The sequence below is a fragment of the Lepus europaeus genome, chromosome 4 (genome assembly GCF_033115175.1).
Source record: "Lepus europaeus isolate LE1 chromosome 4, mLepTim1.pri, whole genome shotgun sequence".
In the NCBI taxonomy this organism is placed as follows: domain Eukaryota; kingdom Metazoa; phylum Chordata; class Mammalia; order Lagomorpha; family Leporidae; genus Lepus; species Lepus europaeus.
The window spans coordinates 141,773,988-141,800,826 of NC_084830.1; the positions used below are offsets into that span (position 1 = coordinate 141,773,988).

The following is a 26,839-nucleotide window of genomic DNA, read 5'->3' on the forward strand; positions in this document are numbered from 1 at the left end:
CTTGCTGGTTTTTGTGGCCATTTGGGGAGCCAATCAGCAAATAGATGACGATCTGTTTCTTTCTGTCTCCCTCTCTCTCTGTTACTCTGCATTTCGAGTGAATAAAATAAAACTCTTAAAAAAAAAAATTTCCCTTACAGATGCACTTTTCCCTTACAAAACGGGTTCTGTGTTTTCTCTTTTGTTTGCTGTTTCCCCCATATAATCAGCTTAAAATTGTTCTTTCAGGGTAGTTTTTGGTTAAGTCCTTGGGACCCCTACATCCCATATCCGAATGCCTGGGTTAATTCCTGCTCTGCTAACTCCAGCTTCCTGCTAGTGTGCACCCTGGGAGGCAGCACATATGGCCCAAGTACTTGAGTTCCTGCTAACCCACATGGGGGACCTGGATTCAATTCCTGGCTCCTGGCTTCAGCCTGGTCTAATTCCAGCTGTTGAGGACTTTGGGGAAGTAAACTAGTAGATGGAAGATTTCTATTTGTCTCTTTCTCTGGCTTTCAAATAAAATAAGATTAAAATAGAGACTGGCACAATGGCATAGTAGGTTAAGCTGTTCTAGTCCTGACTGCTCCACTTCTGATCCAGCTCACTGCTATTGAGCCTAGAAAAGCAGCAGAAGATGGACCAAGTCCTTGGTCCTCTGACCTGGGTGGAGTTACAGGCTCCTGGCTTCGGCCCAGACAATTCTGGCTGTTGCAACTGTTGGGGGAGTGAACCAGCACATGGTTCACTCTCCCTTTCAAGTGAATAAATAAATCTTTAAAAATAAGTAACTAAGTAATATCTAACGCCAAAGAGGAATATTTTGGATTGGCATGTTCTAAACCTCCCCATTGGGATCTTCTCATAGAGGAAAATAAGAGACAGTTGTTATTGTTGTTGTTTAAAAGATTTATTTATTTATTTGAAAGTCAAAAGTTAGAGAGATCTTCCATCTGCTAGTTCACTACCCAAGTGGCCACATCGGCCAGCGGCTGGGCCAGACTCAAGCTAGGAGCCAGGAGCTTCATCTGGTTCTCCCATGTGGGTGCAGGGGGCCAAGGACTTGGGCCATCTCCTGCTGCTTTTCCAGGCGCATTAGCAGGGAGCTGGATCAGAAGCGGATTAGCCAGGACTTTGAACTAGTGCCCATCTGGGATGTCAGTGCTAAAGGCAGAAGTTTAACCTGGTGCACCACAGTGGTAGCCCTGGTAACATTGTTTTTAAGGTAATTAAATGGAATTAAATATACAAAGCAGCATTGTTGTAAGACATATTTCAAAGTCTAGTTTTGCTAAAAATTGTAAAAATATTAAGTCAGTTGATATAGAAGGTTTTCCGTCAGTCTGTTTCCATCTTAAACCATACACTGAAGTAGGTATAATAAGGAATTTGAAGGCAGCACACTTAGGTTTGTAGACTGTCTTTGCTGTTGCTGCTGCTTTTTTTTTTTTTTAATAAGATTTATTTATTTCAAAGGCAGTTACAGAGAAAAAGAAATAGAAAAATCTTCCATAAAGATGAAAAGAAGTAAAAATATTGTGTAAAATAACAAGAAATTAGACATAATAATAAAAATAGCAATGAAAAAGTAAACAAGGAAGCTTTTCATGAATGCTACAGTTGCTTTTAGACTTGTGTATATTTGATTAATTCTTTTTCACCTATTCAAGATTATTGCTTCTGTACTGCCTGTTTATGGAATCATTCCCATCAGTAGACACTGTCACTTCACCCATGTCTAGGGAAAAACACCTTTTTTTGACCCTTTATCCCTGTCTATTGATATTCAAATGTCTCTGTTCCCTACTAGAAGGAATTGTGTCTGTTTTCTTCAAATCCTCTTTTCCCATTACCTCTCTAAAAACCAAAAATTACCTATTTTAGAGAGAAGAGGGAGAGTGAGCAAACTCGCATTCTTTGGTTCAGTCCCCAGATGAAACTCTTCTTGCAAATTTGATGGTGTCTGTTGAATATTTACTGATCCCTGTAGCCAGTTTTGTTTTTTTTTTTTGACAGGCAGAGTGGACAGTGAGAGAGAGAGACAGACAGAAAGGTCTTCCTTTGCTGTTGGTTCACCCTCCAGTGGTGTCCACGGTTGGTGTGCTGCGGCCGGCGTACCTCGCTGATCCGAAGCCAGGAGCCAGGTGCTTCTCCTGGTCTCCCATGGGGTGCAGGGCCCAAGGACTTGGGCCATTCTCCACTGTACTCCCGGGCCATAGCAGAGAGCTGGACTGGAAGAGGGGCAACTGGGACAGAATCCGGCGCCCCGACCTGGACTAGAACCCGGTGTGCCGGCGTGCAAGGTGGAGGATTAGCCTATTGAGCCACGGCACCGGCCCCAATAGCCAGTTTTGATTGAGTTATATCAATACTCCCATTGCCTTGATAGACTTTCTAGGTGGCTCTCAGGATATCTTACTCTGGTTGTTTATTTACTTACTGCCTGTAGTATCTCAGTCCTCTTTCATGATTATTTTCATCTGGGTCTCCTAAATTTGGCATCTTGCCAGTTTGTAGATTACTTATTTTCTTGGTAATCTCATTTAGTCTAATGACTTTAAATGCCGTCTATGTGATGTGGTTTCCCAGATTTCTATATCCAGTCCACCCTTCTGTTTTGAAATGTAGATTCCTATATTTAGCTATTCCATCTAACATTTCTACTGGAATATGAGACAACTGAAGTGTTTGTGGAAAATGGAATTAAAATATTATTTTGGTGCAAATTTTTTTATAATAGACATTTTCTCTAAAGTTTTCAAAAAATATTCATAATAGTCATGTATGTATGTATTTGAGAAGCAGAGTGATGGTGGGGAAAGGGAGAGAGAGAGAGAAAGAGATTGAGATCAAGATCAAGATCTTCATTCACTCTCCAAATGGGTGTTAGCAGTTGAGTCTCTCCAGGTGGAAGCCAGGAGCCTGGAATTCCATCTGAGTGTTCCAGCTGGGAGTCCAAACACTTGGGCCGTCCTCCACTGCCTTCGTAGATACACGCATTAGTAGGAAGCTGGATTGGAAGTGGAACAGCCGGGACTTAAACCAGTGCCCAGGCACTGTAGACAGTGGTTTTACCTGCTATGCTACCATGCAGGCCTCAGTTTTCTTGCTTTTCTTTTTTTAAGGGGTTTGTTTTATTTGAAAGAGAACTGCAGAGAGAGAGAGGTATCTTCCATCTGCAGATTCATCTTCCCAAAATAGCCACAATGGCTAGGACTGGGCCAGGCCAAAGCCAGGAGCCTGGAACTCTTTCTGGATCTCCCACATGGGCCATTTTCCACTGCTTTCCCAGGAACATTAGCAGCAGGTAGCTGGATTGGAATTGGAGCATCCAGGATTTAAACAAATGCTTTGATAATGGGATGCCAGCGATGACCGCCGCAGATCTGGAAGTTTTTTAACTTGGGTAGTTAAGGTGAGGTGTTGTCATTAAGCTCATTGGAAAATGAAAAAGCAAGCTTGCATCTCTGTGTTAAGAGCAGTTGTTAATTTAAATATACATTTTATTTATTTTTAAAGATTCAGTTATTTGAAAGAGTTAGAGAGATATTCCATGTGCTGTTTCACTCCCCAAATGGCTGCAACAATCAGGGCTGGGCCAGGCCAGAGCTAGGAACTAGGAGCTTCCTCATGGTTCCCCACATGGGTGGGAGGGGCCCAAGCACTTGGACCATCTTCCTCTGCTTTTCCCAGGCCATTAGCAAGGAGCTAGATTGGAAGTAAAGCAGCTGGGATACAAACTGGGTCGTGAACTGGGACATGAACAGTCCATATGGAAAGCTGGCATTGCAGGCAGCAGTTGTTTCTTTTTTTAATTTTGTTTTTAAAGATTTATTTATTTATTTGAAAGTGAGAGTTAAACAGAGAGAGAAGTAAAGGCAGAGAGAGAGAGAGAGAGAGAGAGAGAGAGAGGTCTCTATCCTCTGGTTCCTCCCCAGCTGGCCGCGACGGCTTGGAGCTGTGCTGATCTGAAGCCAGGAGTCAGGAGCCTCCTCCCGGTCTCCCACGCAGGTGCAGAGCCCCAAGGACTTGGGCCATCTTGTACACAGGCAGCAGTTTTTACCCAGTACACCACAATGGCATTCCCACATATACACATTTTAAAGGGATATGGTGAACTTGTCCAGGACTCTTCTGCTTCCTGCTAGGAAGTCACCAGCTTACATGTTTGTGGCTGAAGAGACAAAGCAACCAACAGTTGATCAGCAGGTTCAAAAGAGAAGACTCATTTTCAGAAGAGAGTTCCGAGGAAGAAGGATAGTGGTGGTGGTACCTATGACTTGGTAGAGTAGAAGGAAATGCAGGATCCTTGCTATACTCGTATGATGTAGGTTTTGAGGGAAGATGAAGTTCCTACATGGTAAAGACACTAATTCCTATAGACTGTTACAAATGATAGCTAATGAGGGGTGTTTGACTAACCTATAATCATATAGCCTAATATGGATCAGCAAATTCCTTTCTTGTATGAGTGTTGGCACCTCCATTAATATGGTGGTTATGTTCTTCTCGTCAGTCTGTAGGTATACTGTTAGAGCCATGCAGTGACCACAGTGAGGGTGAAGATGGCTGTCTTGATAGGTAAGCATTTCTGTTGCTATTAATTAGTAATCATTTCTTCATAGACTTTGGAGTAAAATTTTTAGATGAACCTTTTACATAGTTTAAATAATCTACAAAAAGAAATCAAACTTCTTGTTCTAATGGTAGGCATAAAGCATATTAAATGTCCACAGATATTTGGAGTTGTGCAGATTTAGACAGACATTATAACTTGAAAAATATTCAGAGGGGGAAAACACAGCCTTCTTGTAGACACTTAAAACTTTCAGCTAATTGTAGAATAGTTGGGAATTTATTGATATTCTGAGTACCCTCAGTGATTTAATTCATTGTCTGGGAACTGTGTGTGGATAAGTAACTCAAAGATTACAATATATTTGCTTCAGCACGGATAGGTCTATTCCTCAGTTGAACTCACTCTGGGGTATCCCAGTGCAATCTTAAGTAGTTGATACTTCAGTCTTCCTTGGCCAGTTGTAATCAGATAGAGATACCTGAGGCTATGAGTGTTTTTAGCCAAATGTAAAAGTAAAATTTTGATGGAATCTCTGAGTAGAAGTCTTCTGGAGTGTTTTATGTACTGGGTAAAATCTGGAAATTTTGCCCTTTGTATCATTCTTTCAGATGCTGCCAGGAAATGTAACTTTTTTAGAAAAGGTGATTTTTATTTTTGAGAACACGTTAGTAGTGAAGTTGCAGGCTAGATTGAAGATTTTGGCCAGGTTGTAAATTTGTGTTAACATCGTTGTCTCTCTTAATTGTGAGTAGGAATCCTGTTCTCTGAGGGTAAGTAAATTCTTTGGAGCCGTGTCTCTGGAGTGTCCCATACTCTGAAGGTCCACAGATTTTCTGCTTACAGCAGTTCCTTGTGCTTCCTTTCAGGAGGCAGGCATGATCCTCTTCCAGCCCAGGGAGTATTGGAGCTATGGGCTGAAGATATAAGATTAACAACATTAACAGGCATCCCCAGAATGATGACATCTGGATTTGGTAGAACAATAAAGGATCCATTTAGTGAGGACTCAATCTTTTTGGAAAAAGCTCTTTGCTCTTCAACTTGTATATCGGTTAGCAAACTTGTTTTTAGATCCCAAGAACACTTTGGTTAGGTGGATTATGTTTTGCATGTTTAAACACTCATGTTTCTGAAATTTAGATGATTAGGTCTTTTAGTCAGCTAGGGTAAAATGTAATCATCGTGCTATTTGCTCGCACAAATGCAGAGGAAGGCATTTGAGCTTGTCAGAGAATTCAGTTCATTTTTATGCCCAGCAACATTAGGGTAATTTTATCTGTATAAGATGACTTTTCATATCAAGGCCTGTCTCCTAAGTGTACATTCTGTTTCTGCTATTTAGATGCAGCGTCTGTGTGTGTCACTGTAAATTGCCACAGTGTCTTTGGAGAAAGAATGTTCCCACAGTAGGCGTATTGATAACTTACTCTAAAGTAGCTGAAGCTCTGTTGCTTGGTAAAATAGGAAGAGATCGTCTAGGACGGTTTCTTGTAACACTTGTTCTTAATAGGAAGGAGTTTGTTTTTCAGGGGGAATAAAATGTGAACAGAAAGTTTTAAAAATTTGCTTTTTGTCTGTTACTCTTATTTTGAGGAGAGAGGTATAAAAGTAGTTACCATCTTTGTCTTGTGATAGAACACAGATTTAAAGTAAAAGACATAGCTAGCTATGCTTTAAAAATCTTTAAAAAGAAAAAACTCTCAGAATGGGGAAGATTAAGCTGTTGATTTGTTTAAAACTAAACTTTATTTTACACAATCTTTTCCATTACATACTCATTCTTTTTGGTTTTAGATATTGTGGGCATGCATTTTTCTTTTTTTATAGAGGCTTTTCTTTTTGGAGGGTGGCTTTGTAGGGGTGGGGGTGGTAGGAAACATTAGTTAATTTTTCTAAACTTAAAGTGATTCTGTGGATCTTTTCAGTATTGTGTGATTTTCAGATATAGGGCTCCAAAGAATGGGCTTATATGCCTCCTCTCACATTGTGAATGCTAATTGCTTTAGGGAAGAGAGGAATTTAGGTAAGAAATATGTAATGATAGTAACCTTTTAATTCTTAATATACTAATAACTTTACTTATATTTTTAGGAAAGAATATTTGTTATTTGACAGTGATAAATGGTCACACTTGATTCTGGTAAGAACTATTATAATTATTACAGTAGCATAGGTTTAATCTGTCTGTTATATCTGCCCTGTAACTTTTGGGTGGATAAGTTTGAAGGAAATTTATTTATTTAAGGTTTATTTATTTCAAAGGCAGATTAACAGAGTGATTCACTCTGATTCACTCCCCAGATGGCCTCAATGTTTGGGACTCCATCTGGTCTCCCTTGTGTGCGGTAGGGGTCCAAGAACTTGGGTCATCCTCCATTGCCTTCCTAGGCACATTAGCAGGGATCGAAAGTAGAGCAGTTGGGACTCTAACCTTTCTGTTGCTTCACTGTGGGATGCTGGTGTCACAAGCAGCAGCTTAACCTGTATCATAATGCCAGCCCTGGGTTCAAAGGAAATTTAAATGAAAATAATTTATCAAGTTTTTTTTATAGTTAAGCAACAACTTGGTTTGCTACTTTTGGTTAAAAGAGTTTTGGTTATGAATACCTTGTCCTGAATTTAAGATCCATACTTTGTCTCTCAGTAACATATGTTATAAAAATATAGCTTTATATTGGAAAATAGTTTGCAAGATGGGAGTGGGTCAGCTGGCTGGATAGGCACAGTAAACTAATGAAGACCACACATGGGTATATGATGATTGTTTTTAACCTGGGTGTGAGAAGCTTCATGGCTGTGAAATGTATTCTTTATTTTAAATTAAAATACAGGATTCTAGTAGCACAATCTGTGATTTGAATGCCAATACCGCATCCGAAGTATGTGGAAGTCAAAGTATTGATGCTCAAGAGGAAGCAGACTGTGTCCAGATTCCACACTTAGATCTGAAGAATGTTTCTGATGATGATAAATGGGAAGGTAATTTTACCCACACGCATTATTTTCCTGATAATGTTATTTGTAACAAGTTGCTCAAAGCAGTAGTATGTTGACTGCCCTTTTCTGGATAGCCATATTCTTATTGATCTTTTGTTCTCCCTTTCAAATAAGATGAGCTGCTGAGTGTTTGTATTCAGATACTCTAGGGAAATTGTGGGAAAACTATTCCATATGAACTAAAAGTTTTCATCTGATCCAGTTGTTTTGAAAATGGGTGTTAGAGTGGATTAACACATACACATACACACACACACACATACATACATACATACGCATACACAGAATAGACTTTGTTAATTTTTAAACCAAGTGTTATCTCCCAGTCTTTGAATGTCCAGTGTGTTGGGCTTGGGCGTCTTACCAGTAAACTAAGAACATTTAGCTACCTTTTCCTTTTGATCATCAGCTCCTTTTAAAAAGATTATCTTCAAGGGCACTTTTTTTGTTTTTAAAGATTTATTTATTTATTTATTTGAGAGAATTACGCAGGGGCTGGCGCTGTGGCACAGCGGGTTAATGCCCTGGCCTGAAGTGCTGGCATCCTTTATAGGTGCCGGTTCTAGTCCCAGCTGCTCTACTTCTGATCCAGGTCTCTGCTATGGCCTGGGATAGCAGTAGAAGATGGCCCAAGTCCTTGGGCCCCTGCACCCACATGGGAGACATGGTAGAAGCTCCTGGATTCTGGCTTCGGATTGGTGCAGCTTCAGCCATTGCAGACATCTGGGGAGTGAACCATCGGATGGAAGACCTCTTTCTCTGTCTCTACATCTCTCTGTAACTCTGTCTTTCAAATAAATAAAGGTAAATATATATACACACACACACACACACACATATATATATATTTTTTTTTAAAGAATTATACAGAGAAGGAGAAGCAGTGAGAGAGAGGTCTTCCATCTGCTGGTTCACTCCCCAGTTGGCTGCAACGGCCGGAGCTGGGCTGATCGGAAGCCAAGAACCAGGAGCTTCTCCCAAGTCTCCTGCAGGGCTGCAGGGGCTCAAGTACTTGGGCCATCTTCTACTGTTTTCCCAGGCCTTAGCAGAGAGCTGGATTGGAAGTGGAGCAGCTGGGACTCAAACTGGTGCCCATATGTGATGCTAACACTGCAGATGGTAGTTTTACCTGCTATGCCACAGTGCTGGCCCCACAGGGCACTTTTAAGCAAATGTTGTGGCATATTCCTGGATCTCTGTATGAGTTATTGAAGTATGAAAGGAGAGCCCTAAGAATTTGCACAAAGGAGAGAAATTTAAGAAGCAAGGAACATGGATTAGGGATATATGCATTCTCTATCTATCTTGGTTTTTTTTTTTTTTTTTTTAAAGATTTATTTATTTATTTGAAAGTTAGAGTGAGTTAGAGGAGAGAGAGAGAAGTTTTCCATCCGATGGTTCACTCCTCAATTGGCCGCAATGGCCAGAGCTGCGCCCATCTGAAGCCAGGAGCCAGTAACCTCCTCCAGGTCTCCCACGTGGGTGCAGGGACCCAAGCAGTTGGGCCATCTCTTACTGCTTTCCCAGGCCACAGCAGAGAGCTGGATTGGAAGACGAGCAGTCGGATCTCGAACTGGTGCCCATATCGGATGCCGGTGCTTCAGGCCAGGGCGTTAACCCGCTGCGCCACAGTGCTGGCCCTTATATGCTTCTCAAAACTTAGCAAATGTACACTTAACATTATTGCGTTTCATTATATATCGTTATTTATTTGAAAGTCAGAGTTAAGCAGAGAGAAGCAGAGGCAGAGAGAGAGGTCTTCCATTTGCTGGTTCACTCCCCAATTGGCTGCAACGGCCAGAGCTGTGCTGATCCGAAGCCAGGAGCTTCTTGGTCGCCCACTCGGGTGCAGGGGCCCAAGGACTTGGACCATCTTCTACTGCTTTCCAGCCAAGCCGGATCGGAAGTGGAGCAGCTGGGACTTGAACTGGTGCCCATATGGGATGCTGCACTGCAGGCAGCAGCTTTACCTGCTTCCCCACAGTGCCAGTCCCTCTTTTTTTTTTTTTTTTTTAATATTTATTTATTTATTTGAAAGTCAGAGTTACAGAGAGAGAGGAGAGGCAGACAGATCTTCCATCTGCTGGTTCACTCCCCAGATGGCTATAGCATCCAGATCTGGGCCTATTTGAAGCCAGAAGACAGGAGCTTCTTCTTGGTCTCCCATGCAGGTTCACATGCAGGGGCCCAAGGCCTTGAGCCATCTTTATTTGCTTTCTCAAGTATATTAGCAGGGAGCTGGATTGGAAGCAGAGCAGCCAGGACCTGAACTGGTGCCTGTATAGGATGCTAGCCCTGCATACGACATCTTAACCTGCTGCCCCACACTGTCAGCCCCTGAAGTTTCTTTTTTATATTAAGAGAATCAAAAACTGTGAACAAACATTTTATTTCAGTGACTGATATACATGCTGGAGTGTTTATGGGGGAAATAAACCAGTATCTGCAGGAAAAGAAATATATTAACGGGGTAGATAAATGTTACAAAGCAAATATAATAAATTGTTAATGGTATATTTGTAAACTTTGAAATAAAATATTGGAGGAAAGGGTAAAGAAGCACCAAAATTGGATCCAGGAGACCTGGATCACATCTTTTTTTAAGAAAGATTTATTTATTTATTTGAAAGGCAGAGTTACAGAGAGGCAGAGAGAGAGAGAAGTCTTTCATCCGCTGATTCACTCCCCAGATGGCTGCAGTGGCCAGTACTAGGCTGATCTGAAATCAGGAGCCAGAGCCAGGAGCTTTCTCTAGGTCTCCCATGCAGGTGCAGGGGCTCAAAGACTTGGGCCATCTTCTACTGCTTTCCCAGGTCATAGCAGAGAGCTGGATTGGAAGTGCAGCAGCTAGGACGTGAACCAGTGCCCATCTGGGATGCCAGCACCACAGGTGTTGGCTTTTACCTGCTATGCCATGGCACTGGTCCCCACATAGCTTTCTAGATAAACAGAGAATAAGGGATTCAAACCTTGTAAGCTGGATTACATGTTTGTTTACTTGAATGAAGATCCTTGGGTTTTCTGATCTTTGGCAAATTGTCTCGTGACATGTGGTGGCAATAGCAAGAAGAATTGCACTACTAATACCATGACCTCCTTTTGTCGCCATAATGTAAGTCTGCTCACCTGATCATGGTTGAAATTTTTTTCAAGATATAGGCATTTTTTTTTTTTTTAAAGCCCTGGCTAAGTCCTTAGCCTTAGTTTTTTTGCCTGTCATATGTGTATGATCCCATCTTTATTGCTGTCTATCCTTTCTCCCCTTAGGGCTACATGTTTGGATGCTTTTTGGCATATTTATGTGTTTTTTAACTTAGACGAAATTAGGAACTTATCTTTCATTTGCTTTGTTCTCAGTTATTCAGGATGTTTAGAATTTATGAAGATGCTCCCCAGAATTAGAGAATGTGTTACTTTACTAGTGAAAAGTAAAATCAAATATCATTTTTAGTTAGTTCTTATGGCATAGTCACTGAGAAGGAGTTGTGGTCACCATAGCTTCCCTTGGAGCCTTGAGGGAAAGGAGCCTCTATAAGACGAAGTAGGGATTCTTATAAAAAGCATTTTTGCCCTTTCTTTTTAGAAGATGCAAATAAGTAGTCTTTTATGATAGTTGGTTTGAGGTTCCTGATCTTAGATTTTAATCGCATAGGAAGATTGTTTTATTATCTGAGGAGATGAGAAATTTTCTGTCTAGTTTTAGCTTTCTGGAAGCTTCCCCACAGAGAATCCCGTGCTGGACTGGTTGTTGTTGCTGCTGTTTTTTTGTTTGTTATCCTGTCAAGAATTTAAACCCTACAGTTTATTACAGGAGAGGGAGGTAGTCTGTGGATTCCCATCAGTTCCTGTTTTTTTTTTTTTTTTTTTTTTTTGACAGGCAGAGTTAGAGAGAGAGAGAGATAGACAGAGAGAACTGTCCTCCTTTTCTGTTGGTTCACCCCTCAAATGGCCGCTACATCTGGCGTGCTGCACCGATCCGAAGCCAGGAGCCAGGTGCTTCCTCCTGGCCTCCCATGCGTGTGTCCAAGCACTTGGGCCATCCTCCACTGCCTTCCCAGGCCATAGCATAGAGCTGGACTGGAAGAGGAACAACCGGGACAGAATCCGGGGCCCCGACCGGGACTAGAACCCCGGGGTACTGGTGCCGCAGGCGGAGGATTAGCAAAGTAAGCCGGGGCACCGGTCTCCAATATGAATTTATAGTAGTTATTCACAAAGTCTTGGCTTTTAGTGGATGTATATACTGTCTTGCCTTCAGATTTTCTCCTGCTAACTCAGTGCTAACTCTGGAATGAAATACAGTAGGGTCTTTTCAGAAGGCAAACTAAAGGAGGTTTATTTTTTCCCCAAAAAATGAATTATACTGAAGTTTCAAATAGTACTTGATTAAAAGTTTCTATTTTTTCAGTTGTGAGTTAAAAAACCAGCACTACTTTGATTTTTTTTTTTCCTGTTTTACTTACTGGAATTCTGTGTTTGTGTTAAAGTTTGGTTCATAGTAGTTTCTTTGAAAAAAGATTTTGAGCAGAAAGCCTAACTGATTTTAGGGAAATGTTTTTGGTATCTTTGGCTTTGTGTTATGTGTATGGTTTGTTCTGACTGTGCCGTGTGTTCACTTTAGTATTTTTTGCCATTTTTTTCCATTTTATTAGCGTCATGCCCTATCACTTTCCCCCTCATTGATTTCAAAACAATGCATCTGCAGAGAGATGGGGAGGGTAAGTATGGTTCACCATAGTTTAGTTTTTTGCCTTTTGTGGTTCACTTTGTTTGTCGTTATTAGCCCTTCTCCTGCTGTCCCCCAAATCTTAGGAAAACTGTTCCGGGTTAAAAATGATACCCAGAAAAAAATGGTTTTTGTTACTTTCCTCTCTTCATGAAACAGGAGATTTTTTCATAAAATGTTTATTACCAGTTACTTCTTGCTGGGACGCAGGTACAAGGGTTGCTTTGAAAAATCACTTTATTGCTGAATTTATTATGGGATTGCACGCATTGTAACCAGTTTTTAGTTACCACATTGATTTGAGCTTTAAAAATAAACTAAATTATATTAATACTGTGAAAAGAAGGTGATGTTTTAAAATTGCTAATGCATAAAGTTAAACTAAGTCACTGAAGTAGTCATCCTAGACACTGTATAAAAAAAAAAATCACTGGAAATTTGACACTGTCAAGCAATCTTTGTTTTCAGTTCTGCTAATGTTAATAGCCATATCATCTAAGTTTTAAATTTTAGTTATAAAGAAGACTGGTGTGTGAATGTGGAAGCTCCTCCCTTCCCTCCAGTGATGCTTAAAATTAGTTTTGTATTTGGGGTATATCTGTGGATTATATGTATGATCCATATTCTGTATGTAATCAAAGCTTTTGTGTGCAGAGACATCAAATATATTAACATGGTTTCATTTGAAAAATATTCAGAATAATTCCAATACAATAAATACTCTTAAAAAGAACTAGTACTATTAAGTTATGTCCTGATAATACTGTTGACTATGTAATCACTATAATATATGTTATATATGGAAGTCCCATAACAGAAGATAATCATCACAGTTTAATGTTAGAGATCAGATGCTGTCAGCTGAGTTAGTGCCTCATTTGGAATGTTAGAATATTTCTGAAATCAGAGGGCACTGTTAGTGTTCTCTGTAAAATAGGGAAGAGCTCCCACATTGTAAGGGTGACAGCTCATATACCTGACAACATTTTGCTTTTAAATTGAATTCCTATTGAAGGACTGTTGATTTTTACTGTTCTAAATAAAGACTTTTCCCAAGTTGAAAAGTAACATTTTTCTATGCAATATCTTTGGAATATTAAGTTAGAATCTTCAGATTAAATAGTTTTAAAGAGCTTGACAGTGTCTTTTCTTGCCTTTTGCCAGTGGGTTCAGAAACTTAAGGTGTAACTCCTTATGTGAAATAACAGTTTTCTAAAACAAAAGCTCTGATCTTTTTAAACTATAGTGGGCTTTATGATGATCCTTGTATAATTTAAAAAGTATATACATACGTATGCTGTGTGAACTACCACATGATGATGTGACTTGAAGAACATGTAGCTAATATTTTGTGAATTTTTCCATACATGGAACAGGAGATCCATGGTACTATTCCTTGTGTTTGTTTTACAGAGCCATTTCCTGCTTTTAAGTCTTGGCAGGAAGACTGTGAGTCTGGAGAAGCTCAGCTGTCTCCCCAAGCTGGAAGAATGAATCATCATCCGCTGGAAGAGGACTGTCCTCCAGTGTTATCACACCGCAGTTTAGATTTTGGGCAGAGCCAGCGTTTCCTACATGATCCAGAAACGTTGGATTCCTCATCTAAAGCGCTTTCTTTTGCTAGGTATATGCTTTTAAAGTACTTAAAGTACTTTTAAAGTACTGTTTTAGAGATTTAGTCACTCAGGCCTATGGTTTAAAGTTTTCTCCCATTTCGTGAAACTTTTTTGTGTGTGTGGGGAAGAATTATTTATTTACTTGAAAGGCAGAGTTAGAGAGAGAGATCGATCTTCCATCTGCTGGTTCATTCCCGAAATGGCCACAATGGCTGAAGCTTGGCCTGTCTGAAGCTAGGAATAAGGAACTTAATCATGGTCTCCCATGCGAGTGCAGGGGCCCAACCAAGCACTTTGGCCATCCTCCACTGCTTTCCCAGGCCATTAACAGGGAGCTGGATGGAAAGTGGGTAGTCAGCACTTGAACCATATGGGATGCCCGTGCCACAGGCGACCTCTTCACCTGCTACACTATAGCGCTGGCCCCTGAAGCACATTGTATTAACTTATTTGTTGGGCCCTACTGTTAAATTCTGAGTTTACTGAGGTGTAGTTTTTGGGGTTTGCTCATGAATAGACGTTTCCTTATCTATTCATTCATGATGGAGATACAAATCTTGAAAGGATAGCAATAAGTGCAGCTGAACAGCTCCTCTTCTTTTTGTCCAACCTTTACATTGATTCTGAATGTTAAAAATTTGCCTTTTTAAAAAAAACTTGCCTTTAAAGTTTGAAGACTTAAAAGGGCTCTGAGTTGCTGCATACCTTTCTTTTCTGCCTTTGTCCAGACAAGTTTTAAGTGATTCCATTTAATGTTCGCTTATTTTGTGGCCTGTCATACCATTGTGCTCCTTTTTACTGTATGTCCAATATGTATATTAGAGACTTAATTTCACTTTAAAGAGGTACTTGCTGGTAATAGTGTTTAATGCTGCTTAGAAATTCAACTAACAGAGAGTTGGCCCTTCATTTTAATTCAGGATTCGAAGATCATCCTTTAGTTCAAAAGATGAAAAAAGAGAAGACAGAACACCTTATCAGCTGGTCAAGAAACTGCAGAAAAAAATCAGACAATTTGAAGAGCAGTTTGAAAGGGAAAGAAATAGCAAGGTAAATTTGTAGTGTTGTCCCGAGTGAGTGGATCCTGTGTTAGAACTGGGAGGAGGGCCATCAGAGAGCAGGAGTTCAGCCGTGTCCTGACAAAGGGAATGAATCTGAGCGGCCACATGGAACTGAGATCAGATAGGTCTTTCACTTACTGATTTCCAGGCCATTATTCTTGCTGTTGTGCCACTTGTCTTGTATTTCTACTGGTGCAAATACTTCATGTTGATAAGTCGTGCTGTCATTTCCACTCTCAAAAACCATAAGTACTAAGAGAAGAGGGAGAGAGGAAAGGTGGGAGGAAGGGAGGTTGATAGAATTGTAAGAACGTGTGGTGTATGAAAAGAGTCATACTTGGAGTCAAAAGACTCGTTCGCATCTAGCTTCTGCCAGTTACCTGCTCTGGGAGGGTTTTATGTAATGTCCTGCCATATCCAATTAAGTAAGAACTATAAAATTCATTTGGGCATAAATTAGCATAGCCTTTACTTACCTTAAAACTATTAGTGACTCTGCTTTTTAATTTTTCAGCCCTCCTACAGTGATATAGCAGCCAATCCAAAGGTGTTAAAATGGATGACAGAGCTCACTAAACTGCGGAAGCAAATTAAAGGTAGGAGATGTGCCATTTTGTAATTGCATTTTTAAAATGTCTGTTATAATATCTCTAGGAGTTACAGCTATGATTTTGATGATTTAAAATTTTGAGCACTTTATAGCAAAAATAGAAATTTCCTTTAGTTCTTAAGGTCAAAGTTGTATAAAAAAATGGGAAATATGTAGTACTATATTATATCCTTTCTTTAGTACAAGGCGAAAGGTTTATACGATCTGAAGAGAAACTGGAGTATTCTTATATCCTTTCAATCGTCTTTATTTTTAATTAGTAATACTCTTTTGAAATATACCCTATATCATATATTCCTTAAGTGAACTGACGGCACAAAATGTATCTGAACTATATTTCATTTATTAAGCAGTTTGAGGTTTTGGTAGGTATTTCATTAGGATTTTTTGGTGGATATTTCGTCCAAGACTAAATCTGATCATAGTAAGTGGCTAATACTGCAAAGACTTAAGTTTTAAGTCTTCTTGAGTCAGAAACTAGACCTTGTGTGTCTTGTGTCAGTTAAGGTATATTTACTTTGTGAATGTTTTATGATAACTTCTTAATACTTAAAAAATTATCTTTGTCAAGTCTTTGATCTTAGTTTTACTCATTTAAATTTATTCAGTAATACTCTTTTTTTTTTTTTTTTTAAGATTTATTTTATTTATTTGAAAGGCAGAGTTACGGAGAGAGAGAAAGAAAGGGAGGTCTTTATCTGCTGGTTCACTCCTCAAATGCCCACAACGGCTAGGACTGGGTCACACCAAAGTCAGGAGCTTCACTTAGGTAACAGGGGCCCAAGGACTTGGGCCATTTTCCACTGCTTTCCCAGGCACATTAACAAGGAGCTGGATCAGAAGTGAACCAGCTGGGACTTGAACAGGTGCCCATATGGGATGCTGGCATTGCAGGTGATGGCTTAACCTGCTGCACCACAGCACAGGCCCCAGTAATACTAGTATTTGCTTGGTAAAAGCACTTTGCAGGCAAGAAGGCAACTGAAGTTATAGCAGTGGGAAGTACAGACACTGTCCATATTGTCATAGAGTTTACATTCTTGTTGTTAAATGTTTTCTCTTAATTCTTCTTTAGAATATTTATTTCCCCCTACAATTATGTTAAACATCTTGTTTAAATGCCAGTTTCTACCTATCAGTGAAGATCATTACCTTGTTATATTACTAATTGGCAGCATTAAATTACATAGAATTAGCCTCATAGTTTTATATTTTCCTTCTACTTGATTTTCCTATAATTCATCCTCTGTTGAGCAGCCAGAATTATCTTCTGAAGAATCGTGTTGCCCTCTTGTTTGTCTTTCATGAGCTTCCCTTTCCACTTGGAATAAATTCCAAACCTTTTACTTTATCTTTCAAGGCCTTGCACACCCTGCCCATTGCCAGTATCTTCACTTTCATCTCATTTTTTGTTTTTTAAACGTGCTGAACTTCAGGGCTTTTGCATTGGCGTTTTCCTCAGTGGGGGATGAATGCTCTTCCTTAAGTGCTGCCTGTTAGGTGGTTTCCTTCTTGCTCCATCATTCAGAAAGGCTTCTTTGTCAATCATATATAATGTAATTGCTCCTTCACAAAATACACTCTTTTTTGCACTTTGACTCCATCTTGTTTTACCTTCATACAGTAGTTAGTAGCCTTTGAAATTATTTTAGTAATCTGATTACTAGGTTCTCGTTTTTCCTTCTCTGAATATATACGTCGTGAGAACAGTCTGTATTTTGTTTATTACTGTAGTTCCAGTGCTCTAAAGAGCATCCTACTGTATAGTAGGCTTTGTAAGAATACTAGTTGAAAAGATGAAGAGACTCTTTTGCTGTATATGTAATTTAAATATTTTATATAATGTTAAAATATCTGAGCATGTCTTGTTTTTTCTTTGACCTGGTCTCATTGTACCTTACCTCAGTCTTTATTGCTGTCTCCTCTTGTTTCTGAAACGTAGATGCAAAGCACAAAAGCTCTGATGGAGAATTTGTACCTCAGACACGTCCACGTAGTAACACTCTTCCAAAAAGCTTTGGTTCTTCTCTAGACCATGAAGAGGAGGAGAATGAGGATGAATCCAGAATCATTCAGAAAGAGAAGAAGCCATCTAAAGAAGCAACCCTTGAACTTATTTTGAAGAGACTGAAAGAAAAACGTGCTGAGAGGTGTCTTCCAGAAGATATCAAGGTTATTTTAAGTTATGACTTTTTGCCCAGATAGCCTTTAGAATTTCTGAAGCAAAATAATTACCACAGTAATATAATCTAGGTAGTCTGTCTGGCCTGAGTTTGTTCTCCAAATTTGCAGATTTGGGAAGATACTTGTATCAGCATGCCAGAAATGCCAGGTCTTTCAGGGATTGAGTTAAATAAATAAAACTAAAAAAACTGGAATTAGTTTCATATGTATTGGATGCAATTGGCAAGATGATTCTGTAAAAGCATGAAAGAGAGGGGCCAGCTCTATGGCATAGCAGGTAAAGCTGCTACCTGCTGCACTGGCATCCCATATGGGTGCTGGTTTGAGTCCTGGCTGCTCCATTTCCAATCCAGCTCCCTTCTAATGTGCTTGGTAAAGCAGTGGAAGATGGCTCCAGTTCATGAACCCCTGCCCCTGTATGGGAGACCCAGAAGAAGTTTTTGGCTCCTGACTTCCAATCTGTCCAGCTCTGGCCATTTTGGCCATTTGGGGAGTGAACCAGAAGATGGAAGATCTTACTCTGTACTCTCTCTCTCTCTTGCTCTCTCTCTCTCTCTCTCTCTCTCTGTAACTCTGCCTTCCAAATAAATAAATCTCTTAACAAACAAACAAAAAAAAGTAGAAGAAGAACAGAGACCTGAATTTGAATCCTGGTGTAGTCTCTTACTAGCTATTGTTGTTGAGCTAATCCAGGTATTGACTGGTTATATTGTATGCATTCTGCCACTCAGTCCCTATAACAACCCTGTGATGTATGTGGTCATTAGAAAACAAATTGATTAAGGTTGTTATCAGGATTAAATGAATTTTTTAAAGGGAGCCACCATTTTTTTTTTTAAGTATTGTTTATTTGAAAAGCAGAAATAGCAGGGAGCTGGATTGGAAATGGAACAGCCAGGACTCAGTCTGGCAGCCGTATGGGAGGCCACTACCGTAGGCTGAGATTCACACTTCCATGCCACAGCACTGGCCCCGAATTACCATTTTTTGAAGAACCACACTATAGTTATATTCTGTGCCTGGGTAGTCCTTTTCAAGGCACTTGGCAACTGAGATAATTTATCAGATGAGATTTACTGGGAGAAAGTCAAGAGTAAGTGTTCTCAGGTGAATTTCTGAGATATGGTGAGTGATGGCACGTCCTGACAAGAATACATAACACCTCTGGTCAGCTCAATAATGGAATCTTTGTCTCCCTGGGATAGAGCAAAATTAATCATTCTTTTGCCTCTCTTCCCCCTAACTTGTCTTTTGCTTTAAAAAAAAAAAAAGAAAAGAAAAGAAAAGATATATTTTAATTTGATTTGAAAGACACAGATCTTCCATCTGCTGCGTCACTCCCCAAGTGCCTACCATAGCCAGGGTTCAGATCTCTGTAATTGGTGGCAGAATTCCAAGTATTGGAGCCATCACCTGCTGCCTCCCAGGGTACACATTAACAGGAAGCTGGATTGGAAGTGAAATATACAGGATTCAAACCCAGGCACTCCAATATGTGATACTAATATCTCAAGTAGTGACTTAATGCCCCACCACATGCCTGCTCCCTTTTACTTTTTAAGTTTCTAGATAGAACACCTCTGCCTGGCATTTCTTTATCTCCTATAAAGAGATTTCGGGGGCCAGCGTCTGCAGTGCTTGCATCCCAAATGGGCACTGGTTCAAGTCTCTGCTGGGGCCCGCGAGAGCAGCAGAAGATAGCCCAAGCCCTTGGCCCCTACACCCATGGGGGGAGCACTAGAAGAAGCTCCTGGTTCCTGGCTTTGGATTGACCCAGCTCTGGCCATTGCCGCCATTTGGGCAGTGAACCAGTGGATGGAAGACCTCTTTCTCTGCCTCTGCCTCTCTAACTCTGCCTTTCAAATAAGTAAATGAGTCTTTAAAAAAAAGATTTTGATTGGATTAGCTTTACTTGAATGCATTGTCCTAGGCTTGAGATTCAAATTTGAGGTTGAAATTGCAATATTCCATAGAGTCTATACTCAGCTGTTCTCTACTCAATGTATCTAATCTAGAGTGATACTTATTATGGGAAGATACTATGCAGTCTTTTTTTTTTTTTTTTTTAAACATCTCATATTTTCATTCTCACTGTGGTGAGAGAGGGGGTAGTATTAACTACTCCTAGAAATAAGTAGAGAGTTCATTTGGTCTAGTCTTGAAGGGTATTTTTTGATTTTCCCTTTCATTCTAAAGTGTTTTTTTTTTTTTAAGATATAGTTACTTTTTTTTAAAAAAAAGATTTATTTTATTTATTTGAAAGACAGAGTTACAGAGAGAGGTAGAAACAGAGAAAGAGGTCTTCCATCTGCTGGTTTACTCCCCAGATAACCGCAACGGCCTGAGCTGCACCGATCCAAAGGCAGGAGTCAAGAGCTTCTTCTGGGTCTCCCATGCGGGTGTAGGGGCCCAAGGACCTGGGCCATCTTCCACGGCTATCCCAGGCCATAGCAGAGCGCTGAATCGAAAGAGGAGCAGCCGGGACTAGAACCGGCGCCCATGTGGGATGCTGATGCTTCAGGCCAGGGCTTTAACCCCCTGCATCACAGCGCCAGCCCCAAAGATCTAATTACTTATTTGAAAGGCAGAGTTGGGGCTGGCGCCGTGGCTCACTTGGTTAATCCTCCGCCTGCAGCGCTGGCATCCCATATGGGCGCCGGGTTCTGTTCCCGGTTACTCCTCTTCCAGTCCAGCTCTGCTGTGGCCCGGGAGGGCAGTGGAGGATGGCCCAAGTGCTTGGGCCCCTGCACCCACATGGGAGACCAGGAGGAAGCACCTGGCTCCTGGCTTTGGATTGGCACAGCGCCGACCGTGGCGGCCATTTGGGGGGTAAACCAACGGAAGGAAGACCTTTCTGTCTCTCTCTCTCTCTCTCTCTCACTGTCTACAACTCTACTTGTCAAAATTTAAAAAAAAAAAAAAAAAAAAAAAGAGTTACAGAGAGAGAGAGAGGGATAGAGATAAGAGATCTTCCATCTGCTGGTTCACTCCCCAAGTGGCCCCAGTGGCTGAGACTGGGCCAGGCCGAAACCAGGAGCCAGAAGCTTTATTCCAGTCTCCCATGGGGGTGCAGGAGCCCAAGGACTGGGGGTGTTTTCCACTTTCTTTCCCAGGCATGTTAACACAGAGCTGGATTGGAAGTGGAGCAACTGGGACTGGAACTGTCAAGCATATGGGATACTGGCATTGGAGGCTGTGTGGCTTTACCTGCTACGCCACAGTGCCATCCCCTTGAAGAATTTTTCATTTTTCATTTTATTTATTTGAAAGGCAGAGTGACAGTGGAGGGAGAAATAAAGATCTTCTGTCCACTGGTTCACTCTTCACATGGCTGTAACAGCTAGGGCTGGGACCAACTGAAGGCAGTAGCCAGGAACTCTATTCCAGGTCTCCAGTGTGGGTGACAGGGTCCCAAGTCCTTGGGCCATCTTCCACTGCTTTCCCAGGCCAGGACTCAAACTAGCACTTAAACATGGGATGCCAGCGTTTTAGGCAAGTGGCTTGAGCAGCTGTTTTATAACTCTAGCCCCACCCAAGAAGGATATTCTTTTTTTTGGGGGGGGGGGGACAGGCAGAGTAGACAGAAAGAAAGGTCTTCCTTTTCTGTTGGGTCACCCCCCAATGGCCGCTGTGGCTGGCGCACCACACCGATCCGAAGCCAGGAGCCAGGTGCTTCTCCTGTCTCCCATGCGGGTGCAGGACCCAAACACCTGGGCCATCCTCCACTGCACTCCCAGGCCACAGCAGAGAGCTGGACTGGAAGAGGAGCAACCGGGACAGAATCCGGTGCCCCAGCTGGGACTAGAACCTGGGGTGCCGGCGCCTCAGGCAGAGGATTAGCCTAGTGAGCCGCGGTGCCAGCCAAGAAGGATATTCTTTGAAATGCAGTTTCGTTGAAGTGTTTATAAGAGATTCTAAAGGACAAAGGAGGAAGGTTTTGTGGACAAATAAGTTTGGGAAGTCTTGCCCTACTCTACCCTGGGGAGACTGGTAGATGTGAGAAGAGTATTACAGTGTATATAGTCTAGTCTAAGGTCACAACTTGGCATCGTTGGGCTTTTTGTTTTTTTAAGGATCTTTCCACAGTACTACTGCTAGGTTTTAAAAAATAATTTAGGAGCAGGCCAGCATTGTGGCCCAGTGTGTTAAGCTGCTGCCTGCAGGGCTGGCATCCCATGTAGGTGCTGCTTTGAGTCTTGGCTGCTCCACTTCTGATCGAGCTCCCTGCTGCTGTGCTTGGGAAAGCCACAGATGATGACCCCAACTCCTTGGGGCCTTGCACCCACCTGGGAGACCCAGTTGAAGCTCCAGGCTTCAGGCTGGCCCAGCTCTGGCCCATATATTTGGGGAGTGGACCAGCGGATGGAAGATTGTCTCTCTGTCTTTCCCACCATCCCTCTCTTTCCCTTTCCTCCTTCTCTCTCTGCCTTTCAAATAAATAAATGAATCTTTAAAAAATTAATTTAGAGGCCGGTGCCGTGGCTTAACAGGCTAATCCTCTGCTTTGCGGCGCCGGCACACCGGGTTCTAGTCCTGGTTGGGGCGCCGGATTCTAGCCCGGTTGCCCCTCTTCCAGGCCAGCTCTCTGCTGTGGCCCAGGAAGGCAGTGGAGGATGGCCCAAGTCCTTGGGCCTTGCACCTGCATGGGAGACCAGGAGAAGCACCTGGCTCCTGGCTTCGGATCAGTGAGATGCGCCTGCCGCAGCGGCCATTGGATGGTGAACCAACGGCAAAAAGGAAGACCTTTCTCTCTGTCTCTCTCTCTGTCACTATCCACTCTGTCAAAAAAAAAAAAAAAATTAATTTAGAAATACTGGATAAGACCTGTGAATATGTGTGTGTGGGGGTATATGTATGTTCATTATTCTCTACACTAATAATAGACTGTGCAACATTAAATTCCAAACAATTCTGTATGCTTACGGTGTGCTAGGTAGGCACTATTGTCAATGCTTTCCATATATTAACTTATTTGGTCCTCAGTTATAGCCTTTTTGTGGTAGGATGAAGTTTTCCTGTTTTATAGATCAGGATATTGAATACAAATGGGTTATATAACTTACCCAAGCAAGTATTCATAATGTATTCAGAGGAAACTTCAGTTGAGCCATCATGGGATTGGTATCTGTCTATAAAGGCCAGATTCCATAGGAGACTGAAAATGCTGCTGGCAAATCCATAAAGCGTGGGCTAGGTAGGCAATGGGTCTGCCCTTTCAACCAAACTACTTGCATTTTTGGAGTGATGAGAATAATTAATGGTGTCAATAGAAGTAAAAATAATTTTTTTTAATTGTAGAAAATGACAAAAGATCATTTGGTAGAAGAGAAAACTTCTCTCCAGAAAAGTCTTCTTTACTATGAAAGTCAACATGGAAGGCCGGTAATGTCTCTCCCTAAAAAAGATTTGATTTCCTGTATTAAAAAAGAATGTGACTCACTTTGGTGGCATAGATTCTTCAGAGCTGTTTGATAGAGCAGTGTTCCCTGTAACTGGGGAATTGCCTCTTTATTAAATATAAAACTTTAAATTTGGGGGGAGGTGGATCATATTGCTTATTGTTCTGGACATTTTAGATTTCCGATGATGAAGTGATTTCCTTTTTTCTTGTTTCAGGTGACCAGGGAAGAAAGGCACATTGTTAAACCTCTTTATGATAGGTACCGGCTTGTAAAACAGATGCTGACAAGAGCTAGCATCACTCCTGTCCTTGTAAGTAAAGCAAGCAAATGTTTCTCTGGTCCATTTTACCCAGATGTACTTTTCAAAAGGAAATTGTTAGGATAGTGTATTGGAGAAGTACATAGCCAAGGTAGAATTGTAGTTGTGAGAGTCTTGATTTTAAAAGAGTTAGAAACTGGAGACCAGCATTGTGGCATAACAGGTATAGCCACCACCTGCGATGACAACTTCCTATATAGGTGACAATTCATGTCTCTGCTGCTCCACTTCTGATCCAGCTCCCTGTTAAAACAGCAGAGGATGACCCAAGTTGTTTGGGCCCCTGACATCCACATGGGAGACCTGGATGAAGCCCCTGGCTCCTTATAGTCATTTGGGGAGTAAACCAACAGGTGGAAGATCACTCTGTATATATAACTCTGATTTTCAAATAAATAAATCTTAAGGAAAAAAAATAAGAAATTGTTACGTGCTGTTAGTATCTTCAAGGTACTTTTTAAGTATTTTTATGTATGCTTATGTCATTAAATATTGACATGTAAAATTGTAACAGGTAGACTGTTACAACCGTATTTTCCTGGTGATTTATTCAAAGTTACCTACTTGGTAAATGGAGGAACCAGAATGAAAAAAAACTTGTATTTCAGATTTGCATAGTTTCTTTCCATTTAAGTGTATTAGTTTTGGAGTAGCCATCATGATGATCACATGAGAAAATAATGTGATATTTACCTTTTTGTGTCTGGCTTATTTCATTTAGTGTAAAGATCTCCATGTCCATTTTGTTGTAAATATATATGTGCATAATCACACATATTTATAGTAAAAAAACAGTGTGAATGGCATATTATTTGGTATATAGATATTTATAAATGCCTTCACTGAATTTTACCCCTTACATAATAATATACCATGTCTTCATTTTATGATCTTTGTCATTAATTACATATTAGGTGATATTAACATTTCCCTACCTTTGCTTAAAAAAATGTGTGTGTGTATGCATATGTTTCCATATAAAGATCATATGAAAAAATGCTAAACATTGTTAAATCTATGTGTGGTCATTGAAATAGCCTTTGTATTTCTCTGTATTATTTGAAATTTATAATAAAAAGGCAAAATATATATACTTTAAAAACTATGGTAATAGTGTTTGTGAGGATATGGAGAATTGGAACCCTCATACAGTGCTGGCAGGAATGTAAATTGATGTAGCCACTGTTTGGCAGTTCTTCAAAGTATATGACTCAGTTATTCAAAAGATACGACCTAGCAATTCTCCCAGATATCAATTGGAATTAAAAATGTGCTCACAAAAACTACAGAAGAGTTCATGGCAGTATTATTCATGGTAGCCAAAAAAGTGGAAATAGCTGAATTCTCTATCAGCTAATGGTGGATAAATAAAATGTGAGATATATCTACACACTGGAATATAATTTTATTCAGCTATAAAAAGAAGTGGAATATTGATACATAGCATAACATGGGTGAGCCTTGAAAACATGTTATGTTAAACAAGCCAGACTATATTATATGATTCCATTTATGAGTATATGAAATATTTAGAATATAGGAACACACAGACAGAAAGTAGATTAATGTTTGTCCAGGCTGGGAGAGAAATGAGTGACAGTTAATGGGTATAGGGTCTCTTTTGAGGTGATAAAATGGTTTGGAGGGGCTGGTGCTGTGGCTCAGCCGGTTAATGCCCTGGCCTGAAGCGCTGGCATCCCATATGGGCGCCAGTTCAAGACTCAGCTGCTCCACTTCTGACCCAGCTCTCTGCTATGGCCTGGGAAAGCAGTAGAAGGTGGCCCAAGTCCTTGTGCCCCTGCACCCGCATGGGAATCAGGGAAGAAGCTCCTGGCTCCTGGCTTTGGATTGGCGCAGCTCCAGCCATTGCAGCCAACTAGGGAATGTACCAGAGGATGGAAGACTTCTCTCTCTCTCTCTTTTTCTCTCTCTCTCTCTCCCCCCTCTCCCTCCCTCCCTCCATCCCTCCCTCCCTCTCTCTGCCTCCGTTTCTCTCTGTGTAACTCTGCCTTTCAAATAAATAAATAAATAAATAAATCTTTAAAAAAAAGTCTTTAAAAAAAAAAGTTCTGGAATTAGATAGTGGTAATGGTTGCAAAACTATGTGACTCTTATAACAGCCACTAAATTGTATGTTATAAAAGGGCAATTTTATGGTTTGTAAGTATCTTAATAAAGCTGCATTAAAAAAAAAAAAGAAATGTAAAAGGGGAGTCAGTGTTGTGCCACAGTGGGTTAAGCTGCCATCTTTATTTATTTATTTTTTTTGACAGGCAGAGTGACAGTGAGAGAGAGAGACAGACAGAAAGGTCTTCCTTTGCCGTTGGTTCACCCTCCAATGGCCGCCACGGCTGGCGTGCTGCGGCCGGCGCAGCGCGCTGATCCGAAGCCAGGAGCCAGGTGCTTCTCCTGGTCTCCCATGGGGTGCAGGGCCCAAGGACTTGGGCCATCCTCCACTGCACTCCCTGGCCACAGCAGAGAGCTGGCCTGGAAGAGGGGCAACCGGGACAGAATCTGGCACCCCGACCGGAACTAGAACCCGGTGTGCCGGCGCCGCAAGGCGGAGGATTAGCCTGTTGAGCCACGGCTCTGGCCAAGCTGCCATCTTCAATGCTGGCTTCCCATATCAGAGTACTGGTTCGAGTCTCAGCTACTTCGCTTCTAATCCAGCTCCCTGATAACTTATTTGGGAGGGCAGTGGAAAATGGCCCACAAGTATGTGGGTCCTTGCCATCTATATGGGAGACCAGGGTGGAGTTCCTGACTCCTGGCTTAAAATTTTTTAAAAGATTTATTTATTTTATTTGAAAGGCAAAGTTATAGAAAGAGAGTGAGAGAGAGAGATCTCTTTCACCCACGTGGTCTTAATGGTTGGAGCTGGGCTGATGTGAAGCCAAGACCCAGGAGCTTCTTTCAGGTCTCCCATGTGTGTACAGGGACCCAAGCTTTCTAGGCACATTAGCAGGGAGCTAGATGGGAAGTGGAGCAGGTGGGATTCCAACCAGTGCCCATGTGGGATGCCGAAGCTTCAGGCAGCGGCTTTACACACTGTATAACGCCAGCTCCCAGACCACATTCTTGTTGGGGAGTGAACCAACCAGTGGATGGAAGATCTCTCTCCAGTCCCTTCTCCCCTTGCTCTGCCTTTCAAATAAATAACAGCCTTAAAAAAAAAAGTAAAAGGATCTTCAGACCAAAAAAGTTCATAGCTATTTTAAATTCATTTAGCTTAGAAATATTTGTTTAATCTATTTGAAAGAGAGAGATCTTCCATACACTAGTTCACTCCCCACCCAAATGCCCATCACATCTGGTACTCAGCCAAGCCAAACCAGAAGCCAGGAACTCAATCCAGGTGTCCGA

The 26,839-nt window shown here is 41.2% G+C and overlaps 1 protein-coding gene across 4 annotated transcripts in view; it reads left to right on the plus strand.

The window, feature by feature from the left end:
• The window catches only part of FAM13B (family with sequence similarity 13 member B), a 93,303-nt gene that overhangs the window by 55,175 nt on the left and 11,289 nt on the right, over positions 1-26,839 (plus strand). For all 4 annotated transcript variants that reach the window (XM_062189088.1, XM_062189086.1, XM_062189089.1 and 1 more), the window contains 9 exons: positions 4,499-4,563; positions 6,653-6,701; positions 7,393-7,540; positions 13,698-13,908; positions 14,821-14,950; positions 15,476-15,557; positions 17,514-17,743; positions 23,054-23,137; positions 23,372-23,467. In XM_062189088.1, coding sequence (XP_062045072.1) covers positions 4,499-4,563; positions 6,653-6,701; positions 7,393-7,540; positions 13,698-13,908; positions 14,821-14,950; positions 15,476-15,557; positions 17,514-17,743; positions 23,054-23,137; positions 23,372-23,467 — 1,095 coding nt within the window. The remainder of the gene's footprint in view (positions 1-4,498; positions 4,564-6,652; positions 6,702-7,392; positions 7,541-13,697; positions 13,909-14,820; positions 14,951-15,475; positions 15,558-17,513; positions 17,744-23,053; positions 23,138-23,371; positions 23,468-26,839) is intronic.